Raw genomic sequence first — 24,941 nt, 5'->3', positions numbered from 1 at the left:
TGAAAATGAGTAGAAGCAGACATTTATCTTCAACACTGCAAACAGCTTCTTGACACCTACTTTAAATGGCATACAGCATAACTAGAAAAAGGTGCACAAAAAATAAACAATAATGCTCAGCATTATAGAACTACTACCTATTAAAGAGGCTACAGATGGACAGTGAAGAAAAGAGGAGTGAAAGGGGTAGAGAAAATAGTAACAATATATGGGGAGGGAGAACAGCAATATAAAATAAGGTACTACTTGCACAAGAAACAATTACTTTTTCTTTTTCCACAGACAAGGACTAAAAGGTGGTAAATTAAGCTAGCTCACAGGTTAGAAAAGTCAAAGGCCAACTTCTTTTCTATGTTTCTATTGAACTGTTTTTACAGGAAGGCAAAAGTAAAAAAAAAAATCCTTTAAAGAATTAGTTAAATTCATAGGAGATTGATAGTGAAGTCTGACAGACTAGGCAATAGATCTGTAAACCACGCATGGCCTGGGAAGCTCCCACCCAGTTGAAGTCAGTGCACATTGGAGGACTCTTTACACTGGGCACACCCATTCCCTGAACACAGCCTGGCCATTGCTCCTTACAGGTTATGGAATGAGATAGGGATTTGGTTTGACCATTTAACACTATTCTTACTGTTATTCCAAATACCTAACAGTCTCAAAACACTTCGATTGAAGATCAAAGACCACTATTTGTAGATGCAAGTCATTCCACTATTTAATGCTCTTAAACAGCACTAGTTTTCTCAGGAATACACCACCAAATATTTTTACTTTATCCATCTTCCTACAAGTCTTTTATCATTTTATAAACATCCTAACTCAGTGAAGTACTTATTTCAGTAAAGTTGCTAAGCAGCGGGGGGGGGGGGGGGGGGGGTCTTACAAGGCAGGAAATTATTTTTATCTGACAGCAATCACACTAGAATAGCACATTAAGCTATGAATAGCTTGCAAGACAAAATTTTATACCTACATTGATTCAAAGATCAAAAGAATGTTTACAACTGTCATGTTTATTTACACAAACACAGCACAAAAGCTTTTTTCATCAGAGCTGACCTAGAAATTTTCAGGTAAAAACTAGTTTTGCTAAACAAGCATAAAGGGAAATGAGAATAAAGTATGTAACAGAAACTTGTTACTATATTAACTTTGAAAGCTCAGACTTTCCACACAGGTTTGGCAAAGCACAGCGCTAAGTCTAGTATCATCTTTCTGTTTAAAGAGTAGGTTATCCAAAATCCATGGTCATTAGGCCATTTCTCTCCCACCACCTCCTGCAGCACTTGCTGTCTCCTCTTCCCATGCCCCTTGCCCAATTTCCAGCTCACACAGGTCTTTCTGTTCAGTTAGCCATTAATCACTTGAAACTCTCACTTATTAAATAGTCCACCTCCTACCAATGGCCCTGTGCCTCAGTGTTACCCAACTTACCTTATCTTCCACTCCCTGCTCTCACCTCACCTCTTTAGCTCCACCTCCCCATTATCTGAGACACCCTCTCTCCTACAGCAGCCCCCTTCCCCACCTCATCTTACTGTGACATGCAATACATTAACTTACCACCTGCAGGTTTACAAAGATCTAATTTTCTGTGACCCTCAAATTTCCTTAGATCTGTTCACACAGATGGTGCAGACAAGATAGGAAAGCATTTATACTCTATTTGGTGAGCAGCCATCTTATTCTTGTCTCTGCTCCAAGAGATGGACAAAGCCACGTGATACGTTAGCAGACATACAAAAAGTAATCCTTACTGATACTCTGGGTCTAGCTCTGCTAAGCAAAGCACAAGCTCTCACAGCTTCTTCCTACTTACTGTGGGAATACCCCAGCTCAGATCTGCATACAACACAGTGTAAACATACATATACTAGGACCCAGTTTCCTACAGCTGCTGGCAAGCAGAGTGCAACAGAAGGCAGGGTTCATGCACATAGGAAGGAAGGGAGAGGGAAGAGACAGAGACCCTGAGTGGAATCATCCTACTCATGTCCCTTAAAACTTTAACTTACATTATTCCCTAACAACGTGCTTTCCCAGTTTACCTCCAAAAGCCCTCACTCTCAAACTTCACAAAGCTATACTTAAAATGCAATAGGGTCCTAGGACTTGCAAAAAGTCTTTATCAGGATTCCTGGAAATTATGAGAACTCCTGCATAGACAAAGAAACAATGTCATTCCACAGGTCAAAAATTATTACCCCAGCTATGAAAAACCTAATGGGATCATCTGTTTATGCTATAATAAAGCCATAGCTAGATAGAGAGAAAAAACACGTACACATTAGCGCAGACAATACCATAGCATTCTGAATTTGGTGGCTATTTAAATATTTTGGTGAAGCACTCAGTACTTAAGTATAAGAGCTGTTGCAGAACTATTAAACGACACTTCTACAGAACACAGATTTCCAATTTTTCAAAACACTCAAAATTTAAATTTCTGGATATTTAAAATCTGTATGTTACTCGAGAAATTTTATAGTTCAAAGATTTGTAGAAATGTTTTTTGAAAGAAGACAGATAAGACAACACTTTCTCTACCTCAGGTCCACAAAGACACTGCAGCAATGACCACTATAATTTACTAAGTATGTAAAAAATTATTACAAGAAGACTCTAACATGACCAGATGCACCTGAAGGTATTTGGCAAAGATCAGTGCCAAGTATGTTAGCGATTTCTACACAATTGATGCTGCTTTAAGAACTTGCACAAAACTTCAAAAACATTTCACTTAAGCACAAAACAGCCAACCTTCATGGAACAGTCATTCAATTACCTCTTACATTGCTCTACTCAGCTTCCAGGCAATTGTCACACTAGCTCTATTTAAAACAAAACAAAAAAAACACCAAACAAAAAGACACCAACCAACCAAACCTCAATATTTTCTGTTTCCCAAGTGCAAATTAAAGTCACCCAGCAGTAAGAGTCCAAAAAATGCAATTAAATTGCAGATGCCATTTCGCATTTATAGACATTACCTCAAAATATTGACAGAGAAGTAATCTTTAATGGATTACAGAGTGAAGTTTAAAAAAAAAAAAAACAAACCAAAAAAAACCGCCCTCCTTCATAGAATTGAGTACAAAAGACTCACATGAGACCAGGTAATCTTCTGCTTAGAATACTTTTACACGCAAGAGTTACTAAAAATCTATTCCCTCTACAGAAATATACATTCTCTCTCCAATTCTTCAGTTAATTGAGAATAGAAGAGCAGCAGTTCCACTACACCTTGCACAGACCAGAAAAAGAGTGGGGAAGAGTGAAAAATCTGTTAAAATCTCTCAGATTCAAAAGAAAAGACAATAAGTGCTTGCAGAGTTCCAATCCTGAGGCTTCAAGATACACACGTCGTAATTTAAAAAAAAAAAAAAAAGTGTTTAACTTACTTGGTTAAGGCCACCTGTTTACAGACCATTGTACAGTGCAACATAGACCATAGCTGCCAATGCATTCCCTGATCTAACCTAGCAAGTCTGAAGCTATTAGAGATTACTTTGCAGACCACAGAGACATGGCAAATGGAAATTAGCTTTAAGTCTTTTAAAAAAGCATCATAAAGCCATATAATAGTCTGTGAAGATAACTGACGATTACAACAGCCTGCTCACCAGAAAATAAAGTATTTCTTTATTTTAGCAACAACAGGCCCCCTCAGGGCCATCCTCAGGTCCACACAGACTCATATTCAGTGTTAGGTCAAAGTTTTGGTCCTGACTCAGACTCAGTTTACATTTATGAAGAATCACAACAGCAAAGCTTCCCTGGGATAATGCATGTAACACTGCCTAGTCTATACTTCTCTTACTAAAAACCTTTTCATTTTATATCCAGACTTAATAGTATTCCTTAAACCCTCACCTGGCACCCTCTAGTTAAAAGCAAAACAAGAGATCTATGGTAACCAAACCAAAATAAACCAAACAAATAAAGGGGAACCTTCTGAAGGAGAAACATCACTAGAGCTACCCAAACCCCTGAATTCCTGTTCTCAGGAAATTCCAGATTGTTCTTTTATGAAACACACACAAAAAAAAGACTTCAAAATTTAGTTAAGAATACAATTTCTGAAACTTCACTTAGAGACAGCAGAAATAAAATGTTGCTTTAACCCTTTCCAGCCACGGTAGCCCCATGAGAAGGGGAGCTGGCCAACTTGGAAAGTAACAAAAAGCCAAGATAAACAACAATTACAGCTCCTGAGGATTTTGGAAGTCCTAGCTCCGAAGCAATACATCTGAGAGTCTATCAAGAAGACATGAAACCCCTCCTGTCAGGGTTTCTCAGCTAGGAGGTACAATCTAGGTTAAAGAAAGCTTTCACTCTAGCAAACAGTAGATTCTGAATTTACAGGTAGCCTGTTTTCCATTAGAAGAATATTTCAGAGGAAAAATTTCAACCAGCTCTACTTGGAAGCTGAAAGATACAAAAATAAGACTTCCTAAACTCTGCTGGAGTTTGCTATTACTTCTGCATGGATGGCATTCAAATACTGTGTTGGTGGTAGCAATATAAAAGCTCTGAGACATAAAACTATTGTTTTGTTTATACACAAACAAGTGTCTAGCTTTCCCAAACAAGGGTTTCTTCCTTGCCATCTCTTCTTGCCAATATGCGGCAGACTATTTTTATGGTATGTTCTCAGAAATCACAGATGACAAACATACTGGAAAATATTATGTGCTTGCTGGCATCATGGGAAGTTACTGAGGGCAATTACCTCCAGGTCCAATTAGTCACACTCACCAAATTTACATGCCAGCATAATAGAAATACAGTTTGGAGACCTGTAAAACATACAAGGTTCAGTTCTACTATTAAAATGAGAACAAGAAGAAACAGTTGTCAACAGATTTGTAGCCTGAGATGGACTAACTAAATCAAATGTGGAACTTGGGGGAAAAAAAAAAAACCACTTTGAAAGTCAGTTTAGGTCATTTGTAGGATTGGGCAAAGCAAATTGAGTAACCTGCTGGTATAAATTATATGTGTGGGACTGATTTTCCTGTTGCATAGTGCAATTAGCAAAGAGTCTACTTACTTCTAACATGTACACAGCATGTGTCATGAAGGCAGAATATACCTGCATGCTCACTTTGAGTAGTTATACCAATACTGAGAAAGAGGCTCATGTTTCATATATACGTAAATTCAGGTATCTTTTCTTAGAGGTACTTAAAGTGGCAGAGAGAAACACCAGGGGAAAAAAGCAGGAAAAGAAACTGAGGAAAAATGACATCCCAGTGTTTAATTACTTTCTCAGCACAAGCATCTCTTTCGAACCACTACTTTCTGCACACCACTTAAATTATTTTTCCTTTGAGAGATTCATTTCAGTTTTACTGACCTTCCGAATCAATGTCACAGCATCTCATTTTAACCTCACACAAAACCATGTAACTGGAGAAGGTATGTCCTCCCCATGCTTCATTTTTAGCCATTTGAGGACTAAACCCAAGAATGCAGTCCAACAAAGCCTGAACTGCTGCTAAAGTATCTATTTCTTCACCCTATCGAAGCCCATCACTGTTCTCTCTCTTGAGCCCACAGTAGCATTTGTGTAGTCAGCTAGATGAGAAAGTGGTCTGTCTGAAAGCTAACGGTCAGTCTGCTCATCTGATTCACTGAGCAAGTGAACAAATTTCAGAGACAGCATGGCAAAGGGAAGGAACATGGTTGGGACAGACAGCAAAAGACAAGAGCATCCCCTTCACTGACAACCCACACTTCAATGGACAAACTGCTCTCAAAACCTGAGTAGTTTTCACAACCTGAATAGTTACAGCTAGAACTATTCATTTATCTTTGGGATAAAGAGCTAGGGAAAAAAAAAAAACAAAACCCACCCCATACGTTTTTGGGCTACTTGTACTGAAGCCATTCAGGAGCACAATCTGCTCAGAAAACAGAAAATGCTTAAAGCTTAAGGTATCATGCACTATATTCATCACTACCTTCAGCTCCCCGTTTTGGACCTCAGCAATGATTACCCTTATCATCATAAATTTGAAGTTACATTGTTTAAATCTGACAGGACAGCAATAGAATCCCTTTCTGATTCTCTGAAGCAATAGCAAGTTCTTTCAGAGGTGCCTACTACCCTATTATTAGCCATCACAAAGCACAGACAGAACATAATAATCCAAAATCATGCATCTGTCATCCATTTGAAACCTACTGCAAAAGACAGGCAGAGACAATTTATCCTGAAATACGGTCTGTGGCAAGTTGTATTTCATAATGGACATAATCACAATTGCGACAGAACTCTCACCTTTTTAGTCAAGGAGTTCCTCTCTGAAGTAGTAATTTTGGTAGCTACAAAAAGACAGCTGAGGAGGGCAGAAGGGAAAGGAATAACAGCATATACAATCCAGGTGCACTGCAGCAGGTTAAAAGTTAATAGGAATTTTCATCTGCCACAGTTTTCATGTCAAAGATGGCTGTTTTCCTTCCTCTGGCATCCTAACTCCAACATCAGAATCTGTTGCAAGCACCTGTACAAATTTAATCTGCTTCACAGCTATGATTGTTGATGACAAACACTGTTGTTAAGTATTTTGATTTTAATGAAGACTACTAGCAGACTGAGAAGCATAGGGCTATCATATTCCCCAAAAAGACAAGAACCATCTTATGCTGTTTCCTTTATGTAGTCTCTCTACAATTACTAATACTGCTTTAAATATTTGAAAGCAGTTGGAATCACCTGAAGAACTTCTACAACACATCTCCTTAAAGCTGCTTCCAAATCGAAAGAAGTAAAATACAAAAGATAAGCAGTATGTATATAGAAAGGACAATAAAAGTACCTGGTTTATTATAAATTATGTTTTAGCATAGAATTCCAATCCTTTCTGTTGGCCCAAAAGCTTCATTTTATGAATTCCAAATGCATCTATCATCAGTATTCTTCTACAACAGAAACACTCCCTCCTCTTGGATATTCACATAACATCATACAATTAAATGCAGATACCAGCAGACAGTGGTAGGAGAGGACCAAGAACAATAAGTGAACATCAGCTTCTGACACCTGTACATGATTCTGTGGTTCCTATCCTTTCAGCTGAAAGTAAAATTGCTGATTAGAAAGAGAACAATTGTCTGCTATTGTTGCAGGTAAGTAAATCTCTTTGTATCTACAAGCAGAAGTCTCAGGCAGATCAATGTCAGTAACTGAGATACTGTAATAAGTTCATGGATTCTTTAGATATGAAAAAACTCTTAGTAGTTAGTATTCTATTTAGGAACATCATCATTCTATAAGGAATGCCTAATACAATTTCTGAATCTCTTGAACAGGGTGGAAGTCCGCAAGATTGATGCTATATATGCTTAATTCGAGCATATTTTGTAAAGTATTTGTCCAACAAATCTGATATCTGACTTCTTCAGAGTTCAACCACATCCTTTTTCAGAGCAGGAAATTCTTACACTAGAAATAAGGTACACTTTTTAAAAAACCTTTATCTATGGGTTTTTTTTCCAGCATACTGTTGCAAGAAGCTTCTCAACATAAAAATAAGCAAACAGGTGTTGTAAAAATGAACACAAAATGAAAAAAAAAAAAATCCACAAACTTTCCTGATTCTCAATGACAAATAGAAAAGCTGGTCAATACTAGGAGAACTAACTGTATATTTATTGTGATAATTTGGAGTCCTTGGATCCTCTTGTACAGCCAGCCAGCATTTGTTCCTCCTCAGCTAGGTCCTTATACAGATTTCTATAAAGCTTTGATTCAGCTTCAGTAACCTTAGACAGACCGTAAACATGTAAAGCACCTTAAACTCCAGTGAGAACCAATTAAATGTCTTTTTACCAGCATAACTAAACATAGTTATAAGAAGCTAGAGGAAAATGCAAACAATAGAGAACAATGATGGAAGAGGAGAAAAAGGAAGAGCTTCATTGCAATATTCATCAAAGACAGGCTGGAATGTCCAAAATTATTTGAACTTTCAAGGTAAAATTAGGCTGCTCTCACCACAAGTATCTTATTATATGAATTGATCCATTTTCACTTTCAGGGGATCAAAAAGATCTGTTCTTTTCTTTCCAATGCATGTTACTGTAATTTAATCTACCTGAAGATGAGTGTAACCACAGCACAAAAGCTGCAGCTGACAGTAAGTCTCAAACAAGAAAAGCTGACATGGTCAAATTATCCATATGCTTTACTGACTTGGAGATTCTCTGCTATTTTCTAATATACATTCAATACACGTATCAATTTATTAAGTCTGATAGTCTGATTAAGTCTAATAATATTGATTTATCACCTCTAAAAAAATCTTATGCTCCACGACACTACAGTACTGCACAACGCCAGACAGACTAAAACACAAAACCAAATTCAGCTTCTGTGGCAGCATTCTCTGGCAAGACCCAAATCAATTTCCTTTGGCAAGGAACTGTGTGGTCTTACCCCAACCTATTTACACTCAGCTGAAAATATAATGTTCAGGGTTAGGGTCTTGCTTAAATAACTCTTCAATAATAGTTTCAATCTCTTCCCTCCTCTGTTGAACTAAAAGACAAGAAAGAAGAAAAAAGCCTCCACAATTCTGGAATGCAAGAACAATGGTAAACTGAGAACACACTGAAAATTTTTTTCTCATGTTTAGGTTCTAAGACAACAAGCAATCCTGAAATGCAAAATTGATTTTTGGTTTTGACAGCAAGAACATTCAATAAAATTTAAGATTATCTAGAAAATTATAAAGACAAACCCTCTCTTTTTCTTATAGAATTGTCTTCATACCTACTGTCTGCCAGATTTTGATTTCCACTGCTTTTATTGACCAATCTGTTTTAAGACATATTTGATTAAAGACATGATCCAGTCTCACCTGACTGGAATGCATTCAGAGAAGGCTACCTAGTATATATTATATAGACGTATAATATATGTAATAACCAAAACTGAAAGATTCATTTTCAGGTAGCTCTTAAATGGGTACAAAGGAATTTCAGATCCAGTATAAGAAATACAGTTCTATCTGTCTACATAATTGGAAAAAATAAAAATGCATTTCTGAATAATTTCTAACATAATTTAGGAGACATTGATCCCTTTTACCAGTCATTGCTCAAAAGAAAAAACAACATGCCCAGAACTTTTGAATGTGCAAAATATTCAAGTAAAGCACCTGCTAGAGGAATATGCTGGATTTTCTCATGTGTCAAAGGGAAAATACTCAAAGTCATTTGAATAAACTAGATTCCTCTTCATAGTCTTCACTAGAGATTAAGGGTCTACACCAACCTATACCTACCTAGCGCTTTGCTGCAAATCTTGCCTTTCAAGTAAGCCATCACCTTCTCAATCCAGAAGGCTGCAGAAACGCCTAATGATACATCCTCACCTACGGAACTTTTGAAAATTACTATATGTTTAAGAAAGAAAAGCAAGCCAGCGTGCAGAAGTATTTATTATTGGAATACTAGTGAGGACTTTGATGTCTGACTGCGGTCCCTCTTGATTTCCTCTTTTGATGCAATTGAAATCATTAGCCATTTTACTGGAACATAAATTGTAGTCTAGTTATAAACATAAGATAAGTTAGTGAGGAAAATCTCTGAAGTGTTCAGACAGCCAAACACTAGAAATACGTTAGGAAAGCAAGCATACACATTCTACAAAGCACAGTATGGTTGACAAGAAACTTGTCAGGTACCTGATCAATCTGCCACTGCATTTAAGAATAAATAAACAGCAACAGCTGTCAACTACTGAAAGCACTAAAGCCAAATGCTATTGCCCAGCTTTTCAAGCATGTACACAGGCATACATTACATAGACACATCTCTTCACTAAAATTAAGATAACAGAAAAACGTAACTTTGCTGAAGAGGAGGCAACTAACACATGCAGACTGCTGAATTCTTATAAGACCCCTGAACAAATCAACACTTAAAGAGGCTGACTGTTGATTTAGAAGTGAAAAGACAAACTTAGAAGCCTAACTTTCAGCATCATTAAGTGTATACACATGCAGATAATGACTTCAAATATTTGCATGGCTCTTACAAAGCCACCTGCCATCAGGGTCCAATCTCTATTCTCCATACTTGGTGCAAAATGAAGATGCAATTAGTTTGTTCCATAACCTGCAAATTGATTTCTATACCACCTGCTACTGTCACTCAGCATAAAATCTGACATTTATTTGAAAGAAATGTTTAATTAGAACTGGTGCTTAAACTCTCCACATCAGATATTTCACTCAAAAAAACCAAGTCTCGCCACAGCAGTAAGCAAATATAGCAGGATCAGAAAAATAGCTCGCATCCTGCCTAGATCTAACAACCAGAAGCTTACAACACAAACCTTGCACACATTCAGTGTCTCCTAGTGGTGGACTAAACCTGGCTGGCAGCTAAGACCCTCATAACCGCTCCCCCAGTCCCGCCCCTCAGCAAACAAAACAGAACTAGGTGATGCAAAACCCTCACTCACCACCTCCCAAAAGCAGACAGATGCCCAGCCAGTACCCAAGCAATGACCACCTACCCACTCCTTCCCTTCCCTCCCTTTTTATTGCTAACCATGACACTATACAGCATGGGATAACCCTCTGCTCAGTTGGGGTCAGCTGTCCTGGCTGTCATCCCCCCCCCAGACTCCTGTGTACCCCAACCTACCCACTGGGGGGGGGTGGGCAGAGTGAGAAACCCAGGCGGCCTTGATGCTGTGCAAACACTGTTTAGCAACAGATAAAACATGGGTGTGTCATCAACACTGTTTTGTGTCATCAACACTGTTTTGTGTCATCAACACTGTTTTGTGTCATCAACACTGTTTTGTGTCATCAACACTGTTTTGTGTCATCAACACTGTTTTGTGTCATCAACACTGTTTTGTGTCATCAACACTGTTTTGTGTCATCAACACTGTTTTGTGTCATCAACACTGTTTTGTGTCATCAACACTGTTTTGTGTCATCAACACTGTTTTGTGTCATCAACACTGTTTTGTGTCATCAACACTGTTTTGTGTCAAAAATTGAAAACATAGCACCATACTGGCTGCTATGAAGAAAATTAACTCTATCCCAGCCAGGTCTAGTATACTTCTCTTAAAAACAGTAACAAAAACCTAAATCTGGTACATCCTTCTACTATAGACAAAGCAGGTCTAATATTGGCTGACTAATAAGTGCAAGTTTCACTAACTTTGACCACTAACTAGACCACATTAAAACTACAATTCCCTCCTCCAGGCTTATAAATACACTGTATCTGTCCCCAAATACAGCACCTATCCTTCTCTTCTACCTTTTCCTCTACAATAGTCACAATTTAAAACACTATGTAAAGCACTGTGTTATTTCAAATTGGGGAGCTATACAATGTTTCATTTTGAGGGATTTGCATCTGGTCATTAATGTGAACAGATTTCCAGAGTCATGTTTTGGGTGTTTAAAAAAAAAAAAAAAGTGTATTGTCTAAAATTCCCCTAGTTTCCTTTCAGTTTGTTTTTTTCAGAACAGGTCTCTCACTTGTTTCACTTATGCAGGTGCAAACAATTTTCAAGAAACAGTCTATCTCATGATAATGCCATGTCAACATTTTCATTACGAGATAAAAAAAATTCCGCTCATTGCACTGTCCTTGCATTAAAAGGAGCAAGTTCTTCCATTTAGTACTTAACACGTACTAACTCTAAACGGAAAGTCTCAGACACAGATTGCAGATGCCACTAAAGCAGAAGTCCCATTTATATATCCAGCACAGTAGTTGCAAGTAGTTGCAATTAGCACTTCCTAAGCGATTAGTATAGATCGAACATCCATCTGGCATTTACCTCAACCTAGCTGATAAACATTATACCTGCCTTCTCCACCGTGCAATGCAGAAGATGTACTGAAATGGCAACATAATACATATGGAATGCTTCTCGTGATATGACTGTTGAACATCTAAGTGCCAAAGTAAAATCAGGTGTCTACTGAAGTAAAAAATGGAAATGCAATGTGCTGTGCTGTACAAGAACAATTGGCTAAATATAAATAGAAACTTCATGGTACAGCCCATGTACAAAAGACACCTAGCCTGGCAGTTAAGTACTCTGTAAATAATACAACCACATGATGCTATCTAGAAAGACTATAAAGGCAGATGACTAGAAAGTGTATAGCAATAAGCAGCTTAAAAGAGTATCAGCAACAGAAAGATATGCAAAAAGGCCAACAGACTAATTTCCCAGTGTGATGAATAAATCCTGTAACATCCACAAATAATACAAGAGCTATAACACCTGTCCAATTACAAAGATCTAGCTTACAAGGCATACTATTTTATTATCTTAATGGTCCATCACAAATGGGGGGTGGGGTTGAAATGCAGTAGTTTAGTATAGGATATACTGGGGGAGGTGGGAAAAACTTGGCATGCATAATACTGGTTTGCACTCAAGACAGTACCACACACCTTTTGTGTTCCTACTCATCCAGGCTTACATAGAGTGCACTTAAGAGGAAAAGAACGGTTATGCACTATTTTATGTGTAACCTTGTAATTTTTATGTCTGAAAAGCGTATGTGAAATCATTCTGCAGAAATGTTTTATGAATATTTCTGAAAGAAAATAAATTACTGAAGTAATTTAAGTAAAAAGACCTGTTTGTAAGCTGGGAAAAACCCAGTTTTTCATGTGCCAGGAAAGTGGCACATGATAGTCTATGCAGAGGAAACCAAGCCACGCATTTACTCCAGACTAGCTTCCCCTTCCCCTAGTAATGCAACACAGAAGTGAGTATGTGCCGTAGTAATTATTTGCTCTGTGAGTAAGAAAAGTCATTCTTAGCCTGGTCACTTAACCTGCAACACTTAGCCTGGTCAACTTAGCCTTGCAAAGAAGGCCCGCTACATGTAGCTTAACTAATTGAGATAAATGCTGCAATATGAACTACTTTAGGATCAGAGAACACCTGAAATAATACCACTTCTTCTTTAATATAAAGTATTAGTTTTCAGTTCCATGATTACTTCCCTTCTAGCAATTAAGAGCAATACTTTCTTATATATACTTCATGCAATTTTTTAAATAAAACCAGCTTCCTATAGGGAGAGGAAGAAGAGTTACAGCTTTTTTCTTTTTTTAAGAGCACTTCAAAAAAACTGAGAAGCATCACTAGACAGGGTTTGACAGTTTTTGTCTTTGCCCTATACTAGACAGCTTGACATGAAGGAAAGGACTACACTACACTCAAAGTTATCCATGAATAAATAATATAGATTACAGATTAGCCATGCTATAAGGGCAGGGATAACCACACTAGCTGCATGCAGAACCACAAAATATAAACACCATTTCAACACATAAAGTCAACTTGTATCCAAAATGCTGCTTCCAAATCAGCATATGCTCCAAAGAGCACAAAAGCAGGATTTACTCAGCCGCACAGTAAAGAGGCACTTCGCTGCATCTTGCAACACAGAGAATCAGGTACTCCTCCTCCCACACCTCCTATCATCTCCTAGCCTGTAATTTATGTATGGACATGAAATATAAAAAAAATACCAAAAAGCTGTGTGCAACTATGAAAGAACGAATTTTTCACCACAGACATTACACACTTTGTTGTTATTAGGCCCTGAACATTTGAGAAAAAGCACGTCTTTGTCAAGGTTTCAACACATTCATACATCATTCTTCAACTGAAATGCGAATTCCCAGTTGACGCCTCTTCAAGTTTCACTCATTTGTCTCAGAAATTTTCCAGCAAAACTTGGGAGCTTTTGAGCTGACATTCAGGCTGTTGCTGAAATGTTTTTAAAGGGGGGGGGGGGGGGTGCAGACTAAAAATGTACGAAGACTTTTCAAAACTTCATCATTTGTTGCACAGGCAAAAACTCCAGTTTTCTGCATCAAAATATGAATTTCACAAAGCCAAATCTTTCTTAATATCAGGGAAAATGCCACCCACATTTTGAATGATTTCAAATTCCTATTTCACCTTCCAGAAAAATCCCTTTAGGATTAAAACTCAGTAACAAATCCAGACACTCCCATTTCTAAGAAGAATAAAGAAAACTACATTTTAGCACTAATCTGATAAATACAAAACAGCACATCTGAAACAGGCAAACTAGCTCCCCAATAACTTATTTCAATATGACGAAAAATGTCATAAGCTGGAAACCTTCACATGAACTATTTGGACAAAAAGCTATGCTACGACACTAAATCTTCAGCAATAAATTAAGTTTCTGAAGGCCAAACATGAGTAGCAAAGACCCAAGATAATTTCTGTACCTAACAAAGTGATTTAACATTACTTCATTCTCACAAATGACATTGTAGTCTTCACCAAAGAAAGGGCAAATAAAACAAAAAATATTTACTGTTGCAGTAGACCGCAGTACCTGACAATTATTTCAGCATATTTCACATGAGTTTTCTTTCAGCAAATAAGGAATTCATTACAGAGCAAAATAAATATTTACCTTAGTAGGTGCCACATCTCTATAGCTGCTTCAATTTGTTTAGTTGTGGCACATTGTATAGAGGATATGAGCAGCTGTGTGCATTGCTGTATTTGAACAGTTTCCCAATGTGTACCGAGAGAACACTCCAAAAAGGAGAAAAAAAACCCCAAACACACAACCAGAAGAAACCCTGCATGCACAAAAAAACTTAAATGAACTTAAATGGAGCAACACTTATAAAGCACAGCCACCTAGCAACCTCCCAGTTTTCTATGGGACTGAGTTACAAGATGTCTGGAAGAGCTGTAATGAACAAACTGGCCTGTACTCATCTCTTAGCTGTCATTTTTAAATAAGCTAACTTTTAATGTTCATCACTCCCTTCTTTTGGGAGTGATGACCTCAGATGCTTCAGTAGTTCTACAGAATAACATCCCTTTTGCTGTGGCTTTGACCCATCCTACCACGATGCTATTTTTAACCTAATACAGCAAAGTATTTTATTTCAGTGAGTATTTTTTATTCCTATAGCAACAGGCTATCGCTCTACTCTAAATGGATGAACACAACTCCCTTTCCCAGCTATGTTTCTGAAGGGTTTCCAAATAAGTGTAGGTGTTCTTGTGATGGTCCCTGAAGAATTCTAGTAATGTATTGCATTCCAGTATACTACCTGCTCCTCCAAGGACACCGCATCTGTCACGTTATGCAAGCATGCACATATTTCAGCACATATCTGTTATAACCTATCTTGACTTTGGAACACAGAAATAGTTATGTATACACAGAAGATACAAACAGAAGAGGAACCATTGGTGGAAAAGAGCAACCAGTACACATACATCAAGTACAATTTAATTAGGGCATACAGGGACGGGAAGCCATGTCCAGGAAGCATGTGCAAATGCAGTTAATTGTGTTCAAGCATTAAGCACGGGATTGAGGTGTGCTGTGTTTGTTTTAGGGCAGCCAGACATTCCCATCACTGAACCCATACTGCAGAGACACCCAGGCAACAACTCAAAAGTTTTGCTGTGGTTGTTAACAATTGTCACACTATCCTGAAAGCAGGATTCACATAAATATCTAACAATCTCCTAGAAACACTCAACTCAAATCCATCACTGCCTGGATCTTCCTGAAAAACTCTCTCCTAAGACTAAAGACTCTGCCACCTACATTTACAAATTATAAATGGTAGCTCCATTCATGTGACGCATTTTGTATACGATTTACATGGTGTTAAGCCATATTCACCAGTGTTTAACTTTAGAAAAAAAATTACCCCCAAAACTGAAACCTTATGTTATCAATGGTTTTCTGAGAAAAATGACTTCTGAGAAAGAAGCTGGTTTTTTGGCCAATTCAGACTCCCTTTTTTTTTTTTTTTAAATTTTTTATTTATTTTAAACTCAACATTAAATTATTTTATCCTGTGGGAATAAACAGGAAGGATGTTACCAGTTTTAAATTTACTGGCTTTCAATTGAGCTTATAGCTCACACACCTGCCTTTGCCTTTCCTTTAGACATTGTGTAGTTTCACAGTTATGCTTTACAGACCCTGTACTGCTTTTCTCTGCTTGCTGTCATGAGAAAGTCCCACACAAATGTCATGGGAAATCAATTCTACTGGAAGTAAAAACTTTGTAAAATGCGTATCCAGATGTGGAAAGTAAGTAAGTTTTGCTTACTTATCATTAGAACAATAGAGAACAAAAAAATATATTCATCTTTGAAAATGAGTCTATAGTTTTATTTCCAGTTTTAAAAGCAAAAAGTGACAAAGCGGTTTACATAGTGTAGCTTGTACATCAGGGTACAAGCAGACCCAAAACCAAAATACAAACCCTAGTGATTCATGTCTAACAAAGTGCACAAACGGTGTATGCTACCATTTCTGCACATAAGCTCCCAACCCCAGAGATAATACTATCACTCTTTTTGTCTGATGTCTCAGCTGCAAAATCCCAAGGGAGTTATGGATATCCATGCCACTATAATCACTCAGTTCCTATTTCCTATACAAAGGAATATTAGATTACCTGCAGTGTGTGCCACTGCTGCACTTAGCAAAGTGAGATGATTTATAATTTTGATGCACACCAGTGCAAAGCTGGATTTTTAGGCCCAACGTTAACTATTAACTTTTCATATACCAGGAACACTTGCACTATATATTCTTTCTAGACAGACAGAATGCTCCTGACCTTGAAATCTTTATAGCCTAAGGCCCACAAATTCAGCAGATTTAGCACACAGTCCTGGGAAAAAAAAAAAAAAAAAAAAAGAGCTGAAAGATCACCCAGTTTATCCCACCTTCCTCATGGCAAGGCCTCCTAGGCAATCCTGCCAGGTATGTGTCTTGTCACACCTAACTTACTTTCCCACAACTATTCAGGCATGTAGAAAGAGAAATGCATATAAGCACAAGTCTTCAATTCAACAGGTGGAAGGACACATCACTGTGAATACCTGAGTTTATCAGAATGCCATGGCAAGGTCCATCTAAAAAAATGGATTACAAGAATATGGCCTAAAATACACAGTCTGAGAGAAAAATAAGTTATGTTATTGTAGCAGGTATATATACAGATATACCCACACACATGAAAAAACAAATGTTAACCAGGAAAACTACTCTTTAATCTATTCATTATCAATCAGCAAATTTATTTTAGATGCAACATGCTGTCCAAGAACATATAAGTTACCAACTTCCCTCCCCATTATTCTGTCCTCATGAACACACACAGTTTTAAGAGACTTCCACCCAAATCAATGAACTGGCTTACAAGTAAAAAAAAAAAAAAAAAAAAAAAAAAAAAGCAGGTTGCTTAATGAAATTCATATTATAGCTCATATCTAAAATAAAGGCATATTACACTTCACCATATGCCACATCAAATTAAACTGTTTCCTCGATAGGACTGAATTTCTGCTGTGTGCATGCTTTTTACATTGATTACCTCTTTCAAATGAAACAAAAATCTGACACACTGGTAGAAGTACACCTTCCTCAATGACTGTTATAACAATTAAGCTATAAATTCAGTAAAAACACAGAATTATATAATAATGCCATTTCCTCATTTTGACACATTTCTCAATACTCAAGGCCCATTTTTGTCATATGTACCTCCCCCCCAATTTTAAGACGTTTTTCACAAGCATCAGTCTGGAAAGCCTTAGTAGAGAGGGCTGCTAAGCATCGTAAAGCACCCGAGAACCCCATAAGTACCGCAGAGTCGTGTCTGACTAAATACATAGGAGTAGACAAGTCCCCCACATTAGAGCCACGGGTAAGTTGTAGGAGAAAAAGTATACATATCACGGATCTACCCAGGCCTCCAAGTCAACCACCAACGCCGACTAGAGGCCCCGGCCCTCACCTTCAGGTCCCCCTCTTGCCCCAACCCCTACGCTGCCTCCCTTGAGGCGCTACAAATACGAGAGCCCCTCTGCGAACTCCACGTCCAAAGGGCGATCCCAACGCTCTGCCAGGCTCCCCCTCCCCAAAACCCCAGCACCTTACCCACCTCCTCCAAAACACCGAAGCTGTTCCAGCATGGGCCCCTACCCCCTCTGCCCCAAACCCGCAGCAACACTCACCCAGCAGCGCCCTTGCCCCCATCCCACCCTCACCCTCGCCCCACTTAGGCTCCCCATTCCCATCCACGGCCCCCATAAGCCGCCCCCCCAATAACCGGTGTCCCCTCAGGCGCCCCGTTCCCGGGCACCACCGCGCCTCCTCAGCCACCCCCCGCCCAGCGCCCCTCGCCTCGGCCCGCCACGGCCCCGCCGCCACGGCCCCGGCCGCACCTCACGGTCCTTGAGGCCCAGGAGCAGCACCTCCTCCATGAGGGTGAGCCGCGTTTCCTTGGAGTCGCCCTTCTCGTCCTCGCCGGACTCGTCCCGGCGGCCTTCATCCTCCGGGCCGCCCCCCGCTCCCCGCTCCTTGTCGGCGGCGGCGGCGCTGCGGGAAGCCTCGGTCCGGCGCTGCACCAGGCCGGAGCTGCGCTGGGTCAGGGAAGTCATGGCTGGAGGCGGCGGGAGGAGGGCAGAGGCCCGCCGCGGGCGGAGGGTCTCGGCGACAGCTCGGGAGGCGGGGGGAGGAGAAGGGACGGGAGCCGCTCCCGCCTCCGCCCTATCCGCACCGGGGCAGCGGCCGGCCGGCGGGAGTCATGGGGAGCGGGGCTCGGCCGCGTTGAGGGCGGCGGGGGCCGGCGTCTCCCCCTGCCGTGGCCGAGCTGGCGGAGGCGGCTTCTCCTCCAATATGGCGGCGCGGGCTGATGTCAGCGGAGGATGTGGCAGCGCCGGGAGAGCGGGGGGGCACCGGAAAGGGCCGCGGGCGGGAGGGCCCTCCCCGCGGGGCAGGGGGCGGGGACGGGGCGGCCGTTGGCGGCCGTTACCGCCCGCTACCGGGGGGCTGTGGAGAGCGGTTAATCCGACGCTCCGACTGAGGAGCCGGCCGGTGCCCGGCGCGCCCTATCCCAGGGGCGGAGTGCAGCACCCTCTGAAACGAACGCCTTTTATCTTTAAAATAAGTGCCTTATTTACAGCCTGAGGTCTGCTTGATTTCGTTTTTTGCCACGAGGCCGTGTCCGATTGCTAGTGCAGCCCCCCCAGGAACAGATCTCCGTATGTATACACATACCTCTGTGCGCATATGTGCTCGTCAACGAAGCTCAGGTGAGCTCTCGACAGTCTTGACTTCAAACTGAGGAGATGGAGTCCCTCGGCTCTGCGGTCGATGAGCGTCTTTTCAGACCTTTAGCCCTTTCAAACGTGGCACACCAAAAACTCAAAAAACTGCTTATTAAGGCTAGATCCCATGTATGTTTCCAGGTAGTGTACTTTACTGCAGAACAAAGGTGCTTATGATGCAAGGAGGGCCTATACTTTATAGTCCACAGTTAGGATGTTGCATTTGGCGATACCGAGATACATAGATATACATAAAATATGGATCCAAGATAGAAATAAAATAATGTGTATAAATATAGAATTATTTTTAGGGTTTTTTTTTCTTTTTTAGGTGCACCCTGTTTACCCAGAGTTCCAAGTCACTTTGTAAGCGACTTCAGCCTCCATTGTTTCCCACACCCACAGTTCTTGCATCCTTTGCTGTTCTGACTTGGTGATAATTCGGTATAGCTTCTTCAAGATCACTGGTAATAACCAATAGCCAACGGACAAAACTGATCCCCAGAGGATCTGAATCACTCACAGATGTGTTTGCTGCTTGTTCCTCTGTTGTGTTTTGAGGCCGGCTAATTATTCACAGTCCACTTACTGTGTGGCATTCTGATTTTTTTTATCTTTCTAGTTTTTTTAATTAAAATGTTTCGCTGTTCCAGGTCAAGTGCCAAACCAAAGCTTAAGGATATAACATCACTGTTACTTCTATCAAAGAAGCATTTGCATAAAGAAGAGATACCACAACAGCATTACAAGATCTGTTTTCCGGAAATGTCTTTTCTGAGTAGTAATTATAGTCAAATATTTATTAATTTAGTCCTATATGAGCCACTTGGATATTTTGCTGAGGATTGCAATCAAGATGACAAGCATGTAATTAACCTGGGTCATCGCTTTTACCTTCTTTTAACATAGTCACTCTGTTAGCTTTCTTCCTGTTCTTTGGAACTCCCAGGATTTATTGAGAATCATAATTGGAGATCAAAAAGAGGTTCCAAAAAACTCTTTTAAAAACCTGCATGCAAGTTATCCTGGCTGACTGATACAAATTACCTAGCTTTACTACTGCTGTTTAAATTTTTCTTAAAAGTACACTGTTAGTGGAAAGTATTTCATCTTTGTCCTGCATGATAATATTTACCTATTTCCCCAGAATATGAAGCTATTTATTGAACACATTTTTTAAAGCACTGTTAACAGTTCTTACATTTCTCTTTACTAATATCATTGTTAGAATTTGCCTTGCACCTACACTCAATTGCCTCTCTCTTTTTGTTGGCAAAAATCTCTCAACAACACTTACATTTCTTTAACTCCTACATTTAATTAACAAAGCAATATTATCTTCTCCTTTCTTATCAACAGAATGCAGTGGTTGGGCTGTTACAATTATTTTCACTTTCCCACTACACTAGTATGGCATTTGAACTATGTTTGGGTTTTGTCCTGATTGCCTTCTAAGGGTTAACTGATTGAATGTTCATTAGCAACTCCTAATTTATATTTTTTGGTTTGGGTCCTTTCCTCAAAGGCCTCAAAGGACTCATAGTTATTTTCAGTTTTGTGAAAATCACTTTTTAAAAGTAGTAGCTAATTATATTACTGATTTGCCCACTTTCCTGTTTTTTATTACAGAAGTGATCAAATTAGGATCACTTGTAGGTTAATAAGAAATTTTAATTTTGATGATTGATTTCTTTTTTATTAGGAAGAGGCGTACTATGAAGTTCCTTATATTTGACAGTCACTTTTCTGATGTAGAAACTCAGGTGTTTGCACAAATTGAATGGTGTCATTTCAAACAAATATATTTTTTCATTACTAATTTCAGTTCTGATTCTTTATCTAATGAGCCTAAACTAATAAGCTTGGTGTGAATCAAATTAAGAATGCATATGATTGAATTTTGAGCCAGTTAACTTTTTCCTTTTACACCAGTGCAACACTGATAGACAAAACCAAAATTTGAATGGAAACGATAGCAAACAAGACACATTTCAGCACATGAATTCTTTGGTGTTGGTACCTTCTACACAACTGAGAGCTGGTGTGTTGGCGGGGACCGCTTGACTTGTTGGATCTCTGCCTAGGAGATCCTAATGTATCGTGTCACAACCGTATTACCTGCAATTTATTTTACAGTATCAAGCTGTATTTGAAAAATATTTCTGAGTCATATATGGCTTTATCAGGAGTTCAGAAGGCTGTAACCCCTGACACTCTGTTTGGCACTGGCTGCTGCAACGTGGGGTTCACGTCATTTGGGTTGTCAGTGGGCATGTGACTGAGTACAGACTCCCCTTCCTCCCCCCATCCCAATGCCAGTGGCATCCAACCCGAGAGCTGGGGCCCTACATCTTTGAAACATTCTGTTAAGAACTAATAATGCAAAAGCACAGGTTGTAGTCTATAAATAATTTAATTTGGCTTGCAGTAAATTGCCCTTGTAGCGCATCCTTGTTTATTCTTAAGCTCATATCTGGGAGAATTTCTATTAACAGTTGCTGATGAGTCTAAGTTATCTTTACTAAATGCAGTACACTTCAAAAGTAGCTAGGTTTTTTGAACTGCTGCTAGCCCACTGGAAATTTGAAATAAAAGGGAAAATAGCAAAGATATGGATCAGACTCTTATTTTGTGTTGTGCTCCTTGCAGTTGCCATGATTTACTTCACTGTGGGAGCTGTGCTTACCTCAGTGATGTCAGCAGAAATGTGATTGACAAACCGAGTGCAAATGTCTGTTGGGACAGCAGGTCAAGCAAAGAGTAACTTTATTTAACAGCTGAAGCAGGAGGTCACATGCTATTAACTATCAACAGATGTAACTTGAACATCACAAGCATGACATACAGCTGGTTAAAGCAAGAAGTTGCAGAAGTCTCAACCTAATGGATGTGCCAGGCTCTGAAACTTAAGACATAGTGGACAAATCCTAATGAGACAGTCACAGCATCATAACAAGATACTGCTGGGCAGATTCTTCTCTTGAAGGACGATTAGATTAATAGCATGTGCATGTTTTGAAGTTGACAGCAAGAATACAGGACCTGTTTTCTAGAAGAAGGCTGCTGACTCTGGTGTGGCTTCACCATCCAGCGGTTTCACTCGTCAAGCTTGTTTACATTCCTGCCTGTATGTTCCATTCCCTCCCAGTGAAAGTTTGCCACTCCCAATGCTGCCGCTAAAAAACAGCGTCAGGTGGAGCTGTGGCCTGAGCCCCTGTAAGGATCTGACTTAAAAACAGCAGTCAAAAAAAAGTCATGTTTACCTGTATCATGTCAGGGATCTATTGACAGGGCAGCTTCACAAATAGGCACCATGTCATTACTGGAGGAGCACCGAGCTGGAGTACAAAATACAGAAACCCAATGGCCAGGAGCAAAGGGAGACAGAAATTTCTTAAGGCCAAACCATCTTTGAAACCATGCTGATTACAAACATGCTGCTTGAGTGCTAGAGTAGACATTAATGCCAGAATGCAACTGGAAGGAACAAACTATCTTCAGATTTGTTCTATCCAGTATTATCAGCGTGTTCTCCAAGAACAGGATTTTCGCTTCCAGTAAGAATCCAGATGCTGAAAGGTACAGAGTGATGAGAGAAGGAGCTCAGAGATATGGGACAAGAGAACTGAGCAGACTGATGTGTGATACTGTAAGTGGGAAGGAACTAGAGACAATGATCAACTGACTGTAGAAATCATGTCTAGTACACAGTGGTCACATAATATTCTGTCTTTTGCTTTCAGCTGTTTTACTCATACTGTTCTTCTCATTACTAAGTAAATCCTTCACTAGCCAGTGCAGACCAGCTGGGATTTTCTTGTTGGTTTTAGGAATGAATGTTCCAACACTAGCAGCAAATTTTTCTAAGTAAGAAGCACTTACTGGTATGGCTCTTTCTGTCCGTACAACAAACCCTTGCTTTGACAGGTTTTAATGCTCAGTAGTTAGACATTGTTTAAATTAATCTGTTTACAAAATCAAAATTTGCCAATATATCTTTTCCAATAAGCCTCTTTTTAAGCTTCTCACTTGGGATTATTTAAGGATGACGTTTGAGGCTTCTCAAAACCACAAAGAATTACCACTTTTAGTGGCATAGTGCCAGCTGTTAACACCTAGCTCATATAAAATCAGGTGCAGTCACTAAGTTAGTAATAAGATTTAACTTCAAGGGGCTTTGACTTAATACTTTAGTGCTGCTTTTAATTTTTGTATATACAAAACCAATAAATTGTGGTTTTTTAGAGAAAGAGTGACAGGCATTTTAGGAAGACCAGAGGCAGACATGCAAAGGTGTTATTCACATTTGCTCATTTCAAAAAGGTTTTCTTTATTTCAAGTATTTCCAGATCCTGTCCTTTTCTCATCTCCTGTGGAGTTCAAATGATTGCTAGTTCCCAAAATCTTTGTATTGTAATAGCATCTTCCTCCTCGTATCTGAGTGATACTGTTCAGTAGCAAGAATCTGTATTGGTTATTTTAATGTTAGAATTGTAGTACTGAAATCATAAGGACAAAAGTATCAGTTGAGGTGCTGTTGTAATGAAGATATGCTTTCATTTCTAGACAGGAGTCCAGTTCAACCAGCATCACTAGGAAAAATGTGCAGCTTTCTTAACAGATGTTCATTGAGTAAAATGAGTCCCATGGAGCCTTCACCAAAACTGTGGTATTTTAGCAAAATTTAAAATGTTTAGTGCAGTGAATTTTATATAAATTCAGTTTTGAAAAGTCTTTATTTCACTTCCTAATGTAACAAATGCTTTACTGTCTGTTCCTTGTAAAATATATAAATACTCATCAACTCATTAAAAAAATATATAAAGCCAGATGGTGCAAAGAAAATGTTTCCATGGAGTTGTAATTTACAATTTAAATAGTGATTAGAACAGTATTCTTGTTGTCTAATTAGAGAGTACTTGTGTTCATTCAGAAGTGTGTGTAGAATAATGTTGATTACTCTTGGTAGGTTTACACCCTCTCTTTATGACCGAAGACCCACACAAAGAGAATCAAATAATGAGTGGTGATTTTAGAACAGTAAATGTGAGGCAAAAAGCGCCAGAGATTAGTCAGGGAGAAGAATATGAGGATTCCAGGAACCAGTGGTCGTATCAACTCAACAAAGGTGTGTGAGCAGGTGGGACAGGGGAAAAGAAATTCTAGAAATGTTTGGCAGCAGCCATCTCTGAGCCTCTATAAAGACTGTTGTAAAGGAAATAAGGCTGCGTTTTCAAGTTACCTTGTTCCTGAGAAATCAGCCAAGTGCATTGCAATGGCTGTTCTGCTCCAGGTGGCAGTTGCATACCCTGCTTGTGCTGGATGGTTTGTACTTCTGATGGCAGCCAGGAGGTTGTGATCACAGTGAACACCAGAAGGTTTTTAAGTTTGGCACAGATGATAATACCTTCTATCCAGGGAGCAAAAAAACATTGATAAACTTTTGTAGGTTAAATATGCAGGTATCTCTGGGTTACGCTTCTTGCTGATTCATTCAAGAGTCAAACCAGGATGGATGCATGTCTAACTAGTTGGTTACATTTAAAGTTGGCTTTGTTAGCATAGAAGAATAAAATCTTGTGCAAGTCAAATCTTGGAGAGCGCTATGTCTCACTATCTTCCTGTGAAATTCTTTGCGCAGTTGTTGCCATCACGACCTACTAGACACCTAACATGGATCTGATTATGACAGAGGGTGCTTGCATCACTTGTTCAGTTATACGAACTGCTGTCTAGCTGATGGCCACTTATTTTGCATTACCATCTTTCTTTTTTTTTAAAG

General features: G+C 39.4%; 1 protein-coding gene and 1 long non-coding RNA gene across 2 annotated transcripts in view; one reads left to right on the top strand and one right to left on the bottom strand.

Annotated features, from left to right (window-relative positions):
- LOC115336449 (Golgi phosphoprotein 3) overlaps positions 1–18,764 on the bottom strand; it is a 34,924-nt gene extending 16,160 nt beyond the window's left edge. Inside the window, exon 1 of the mRNA XM_030003354.2 lies at positions 18,275–18,764. Within this exon, the coding sequence (XP_029859214.1) occupies positions 18,275–18,490 (216 nt within the window). The 5' untranslated portion in view covers positions 18,491–18,764. The remainder of the gene's footprint in view (positions 1–18,274) is intronic.
- An 85-nt stretch (positions 18,765–18,849) lies between these two features.
- On the top strand, positions 18,850–24,572 carry LOC115336450. Its single transcript, XR_003921785.2, has 3 exons — positions 18,850–19,300; positions 19,491–19,626; positions 21,809–24,572. It is a non-coding gene; the product is annotated as an uncharacterized LOC115336450 (long non-coding RNA).
- The last annotated feature ends 369 nt before the right edge of the window (positions 24,573–24,941 follow it).

Source organism: Aquila chrysaetos, chromosome Z (genome assembly GCF_900496995.4).
Source record: "Aquila chrysaetos chrysaetos chromosome Z, bAquChr1.4, whole genome shotgun sequence".
Lineage (NCBI taxonomy): Eukaryota > Metazoa > Chordata > Aves > Accipitriformes > Accipitridae > Aquila > Aquila chrysaetos.
This window is presented reverse-complemented; position numbering and strand designations above follow the sequence as displayed.